This window comes from Montipora capricornis, chromosome 12 (assembly GCF_036669925.1).
Source record: "Montipora capricornis isolate CH-2021 chromosome 12, ASM3666992v2, whole genome shotgun sequence".
Lineage (NCBI taxonomy): Eukaryota > Metazoa > Cnidaria > Anthozoa > Scleractinia > Acroporidae > Montipora > Montipora capricornis.
This window is the reverse complement of record NC_090894.1, coordinates 29,939,938-29,944,937: the sequence shown is the minus strand read 5'-3', so window position 1 is coordinate 29,944,937 and position 5,000 is coordinate 29,939,938. Positions and strand designations below refer to the sequence as shown.

The following is a 5,000-nucleotide window of genomic DNA, read 5'->3' as shown; positions in this document are numbered from 1 at the left end:
ACTTCAAAGAGAAGTGAGCGGGAGGATGGAAAAGCTCTGGAAAAGGTAGCTGATTGAGTAGACTAGTGGCTGAAAGTTTGGAAAACTCGAGGACGAACCGTTGCGTAAATTTAATGGGGCTGTTTCTTTTTAATCTTTTTATTACCCTACGAACTTAAGTTCAAAGTGAATGCATGTTTTAAAAGTTCTTTTCCTTTACTTTCGTGAAAATTGAGCAGTATTTTCGTCCTCGTCCGCTTGAATAGTGCGGACCTGCGTGGAAACAATCAGCGATTGAATTTCACAAAAAAAAAACACACTCCAGAGGATGAGCATGACGGCAATGGAGAGATATTATACAAAACACCAACCAAATGAAGATGACCCCTGCTTAAAACTTCGTTGCTATGCTCGAGAAAAAGGGGTTTTTTTTTCGGTAAAAACCTCTCATCTCTTCAACGATCGATCTCTCTTGGGTTGCAGTCCTTGCCCGACAGGTCACGCAAAAGCGTGACAAACGAACTTTTCCAGGAGCTTTGCAAAATCACATCGATTTTACTCGTTCAGATCATCGGTGACCCCTAATTTTTTTAATCATGAATCACTTACTTTACTTACTATCTACAAAATATGATGAAATGAAAAAATTCACACCTTAAGAACTTATCTTTTTTTAACATTTTCTTTCCTCGTGCCATCGAATTCCGGTAGTGGTTGCAACGAATACAGCTTACGAAAACGCTCGTCCAGGATGAACTCTACTGTTTACCACATCCCTAGCGGCATACAATTATCTAGAAATCTCACTCCTAAAAACCTATGCACGCAAACGTTCACTCCAACAGTTTATTTTTGTGATTTTCGATGGATGAGCAGATGAGCCTACATCTCGCTATTATGACCGATTTCTCGAAATTAAGGCATTTTTCCACTGGCATTTTCTCCGAAACAAAGTCGGTGAACCCCATTTTTTTTTTCATTTTTGGAGTAAGTACTTTATGACCTAACTCTAGGCGAGAGATGAAGAAGATCTCACCGTAGGAAAATTTTGGCGCGAACGTCCTTAACGAACAAATTTGTCCGGTCCCCAGCGACTTCGTTAAAATCGAGGTTCCACTGTAGCTAGCTGTGCACATGTGTTATCTTTGAAGAATTTAGAAAATTCGATTTTTGCCGGTATTTCAGATTTGATTGACATTGCCGCCGAAGAAAAACATAAAAATGTTATTTTAAGGCCATTAGACAAGATATGACCTGCTTCGACTAGGACAGCGGCTTTTTTGATCTTTAGGTCCTTCGGACATAGTTACGTCTGGTCGCGACAAAACGGTCGCACTTGTCGCAGGCACGCGATGACAGATTTTATGTCCAATGTAAACACCAAAAGCATTAGTGCGACCCCTGCCTAAGACGTACACAATGATATACGGTACCAAAACAATAGATCGTGTACTATTAGAGCTACATATTACGCATAGACAACTTGAATCTCCAGGGAAACAAAACGTAGCTCAGTTGACACTTGTGGAACAAAGCGCTGTCTTACTGCACTAACCACACGTAGGCAATGAGTGGCTATTTTTTAAATTGTTGACCTTTTTCAAAGCAATTAAGAAATACATGTAGTCGTGCTCTGCCGACAGCTGCTTCCTGTCCAGAGGTATAAAAGGCCCTATTTCGTGCTCTAGTTATTACAAGATCAAGCTGATTGACGGATTTTACTGCGACAGCTTAGCTCTCTTTAACAAGATTCTTCGACTAAAGCGACTTCAAAGATTTTTGTCAGGTTGGCACTTTTTCCTTTCTTCCTTTATTATTATATATTTTTTTCAAATTTTGCAATATAATGTCACTTTCCTGACTTTATTTTTTAAAATAGGGCACCGCTGTGATTAGGGAGAACATGGATCAGAAGCTTGGATATTTGACGATCTTTTCAATATTCTTTATTCCACGGTTGTTCATGATGGCTTCTAGCAAACGGTGTGAGCCCAAGTTATTAGAGTCCGGCGGAGCTCTTAAGAATCACATTTTAAAAACAGTTGCTGTCAGAACTCCTCTTGACTGCTTCTTTCTATGTCAAAATAATATGAAGTGCAAAAGCTACAATTTCATGATTAGCTTCGATATCTGCGAGCTGAATAACAGTACTAAAGAAGCTAGACCCCATGACTTCCTACCAGATGGCGCTAGGTTCTATATGGGGATAAGGCGCGATACAGGTAATATTTCAAACTCATCGTTAATTTATACGAACGAAAGTGTAGACAAAGAGTTTGTGGAGGCATTATTTCTTTCGTTCTTTAGTTTTCTTAAAAGAACAAGCCTTCTCCAAATCCGTTCGGTCGAGCTTTATTTTTTTCTATTTTAAATATTTTTAACAATTTGTAAACCATTGCAGAATCGTACATATTTTGTTGCAATAGAAACAAACTATCACAAGATGGTAAAGGAAGATTAAAAGGGGAAGGAAGGGGATGAAAATTATATCAATTTTCAAACATTTAAAAATAGCACGCTTTCAAGGTGCATATAAGCGTACATTAAAAATCAAAAATTGAGATCATTTGTAATTCCCTTTCTAAGAGCCTGCCCAAAAAACCAATGAATTTATTGCTTTTTATACATGCACTGATATCATTGATGCTTACGGGGACAAATCTCTTTCCCCTGAAGAGCTTCCAGTGGACAACCAAAAAATTGTTGTCTTTGAAGATCTGGTTTGTGAAAGTAACCAAGATACTATCGTCAATGAATAATTTTATCAACGGGCGACACCTGCAGCGTTGTCTATTTTGCACATACATAGTGACTCACAAGGTGCCAAAAACCAACCGTGATAAAACAAACTAATTTTTGAGGAGCTGGGTGTTGACTACGAGCTGTTCAGCAAACCGCGTTACTGCTGGAAAATATTCCTTTTTTATTACGATGAACCCAAAGAGTTGATAAAAAAATATTAAAGAAACATGAAAAAATATAATGACACGGCTTCTAGAAGAACAACTGGCTGGAGAACCTGGTCCGCCTGGTTCCCCTGGGTACAGGGATCAAAAAGGGGTAAAATGGCACTATCGTTACTGTCACTCTCGTAAGCGGTGATATTGAAATGGATTTATACAAAATGAAACATCTTGGTACTCCTCAGGCCATTGAAATGATGCACTGCATGGTCAATGTTGGGTTTGTTTATGTTCAATCCCCAAGTTCAGAATTGCACCTTCATTGTACCTTTTACAGCCCGGGTAATCCAATAACTTGCCTTATTATTTTCACACAAAATAATTATAGTAAATTGCCTCTTATATCTGTACACTGCTACTGTACATGTTGTACACTGACACTTGGCGATAACGCCAAAAGGGAATGAGCCGAGTAAAAAGAAAAACAGTAAACTTGGATTAAACTGATTGGATGAGGTTGTTAACAAGAACATTTTCGGGCGTATTTGTAACTATAGGAAAATCTTATTAATTTCCTTATTTAAGTTAGTACCGCACTACTACTTGGGAATCAAGGAATTTTGGAATCTTCGTTAAGAGGGCGAGCTTCCCGTTTATCTGGTACAAAATGCGCTTAAGTCTCAGCGTTTATTTCGTTCCAGTCTTTTTCTCGATGGCTGTAAATGCAGATAGATCCGACAACTCTTGCGCCAAACCGTTCAGCCATGTCATGCTTTGCAATCTTATGTGCAACTTGCTTCAGGATTCGGGAGCCAACGAGGCTATTAAAACGCTGCAAAATAAACTGGAAAGTCTCATTGCAGTACTCAAGAATTCATCACTAGGTAAGCTGATTTTTAAAAATCAATCTGTCATTTCGATGGTTTCATTGGTAGAATACAAGCAGACGAGAAGTTGGCGAGAGGCGACTGAGAAAACATCGCGTTTGACGGTATAGTAGGTTTTTCCTGGTCGCTGTTATCGATTGGCATCCCATCTAATATCGATTCATCCAATATCGCTCGACGGCCTTTGTCAGAGATGTTCCTTATCCAAAATAAAATACTTTATGAAGTTATTTCTAATCACGGCATCTTTTATATACTTTCTACAGCTGTTCCTGTCTCTTCGTCTTCGTGCAAAGAGCTGTATGAAAAACACAAGTAAGCGCCTAATGAAAATACTGAATTATATGTATTTTAAAATGTAGACATCAGGGATTAATGCACGCGGGAAGCTCTTCGTATTAGCTTCAGAACCATTTCAACAAACGAGGTTTTATTTGATACAGGTTCTCCAAAAGCCAAGTGTATCCACTGATGTTTGGGTCGCAGAAGATTCCTGTTTATTGTCACATGGGAAACTTTGGATGCGGAGGTGGAGGATGGACGCTTGCGATAAAGATTGACGGCAAAAAGGTATCCGACAGCGCAAGTTTTTCTCAACAATCGACTGAGTTCTTCGCTAACCGCATAGATATTTATTTTCGACATCTTCTGCAATCAACTCCTTTGCCAACTTATACCGACCTCGTTCTCAGGGCTTTTTTCTGCGGTTGTGCACGTGCAGCTAATTCTTTGTTTTTTTGTTTTTATTTCAGAAAACCTTTCATTATGATTCGGCCTTGTGGAGCAACAAAAACGCCTACAACCTCCCAGGAGGGAAGACTGGGTTTGACTTTGAAGAGACCAAGCTACCGACCTACTGGAACACGTCTTTCTCCAAGATCTGCCTCGGTATGAAGATCTCTGGTCGACAGCTAATCAGATTTCTGGTCATCAACAAGCAGGCCCAGTCTCTGCATTCACTGATAGCTGACGGCAAATACAGCTACACATCACTGAGCCGCGACAAATGGAAGACGCTTATTGGTTCGCAGGCGTCCTTGCAGGACAACTGTAACAGAAATGGGTTCAATGCCGCTTCTAAAGGCCACTCTAGAACAAGAATCGGCATCATTGGAAACAACGAGAACGACTGCGTTACTCCTGATTCCAGAATTGGGTTTGGTAACGGAGGATTTCATGATGATTCCAACACATGTGGGAACTTTGCAGTGGATGGCGCTTATTCAGATAA

The 5,000-nt window shown here is 39.7% G+C and overlaps 1 protein-coding gene across 1 annotated transcript in view; it reads left to right on the top strand.

Moving 5' to 3' along the window:
• Positions 1–1,742: 1,742 nt before the first annotated feature.
• Positions 1,743–5,000, top strand: part of LOC138026715 (uncharacterized skeletal organic matrix protein 5-like) — a 3,467-nt gene continuing 209 nt past the window's right edge. The window contains exons 1-5 of the mRNA XM_068874165.1: positions 1,743–1,765; positions 1,859–2,201; positions 4,036–4,084; positions 4,213–4,339; positions 4,522–5,000. The exon at positions 4,522–5,000 is cut by the window's right edge and continues 209 nt beyond it. Of these exons, the coding sequence (XP_068730266.1) occupies positions 1,883–2,201; positions 4,036–4,084; positions 4,213–4,339; positions 4,522–5,000 (974 nt within the window). The 5' untranslated portion in view covers positions 1,743–1,765; positions 1,859–1,882. The remainder of the gene's footprint in view (positions 1,766–1,858; positions 2,202–4,035; positions 4,085–4,212; positions 4,340–4,521) is intronic.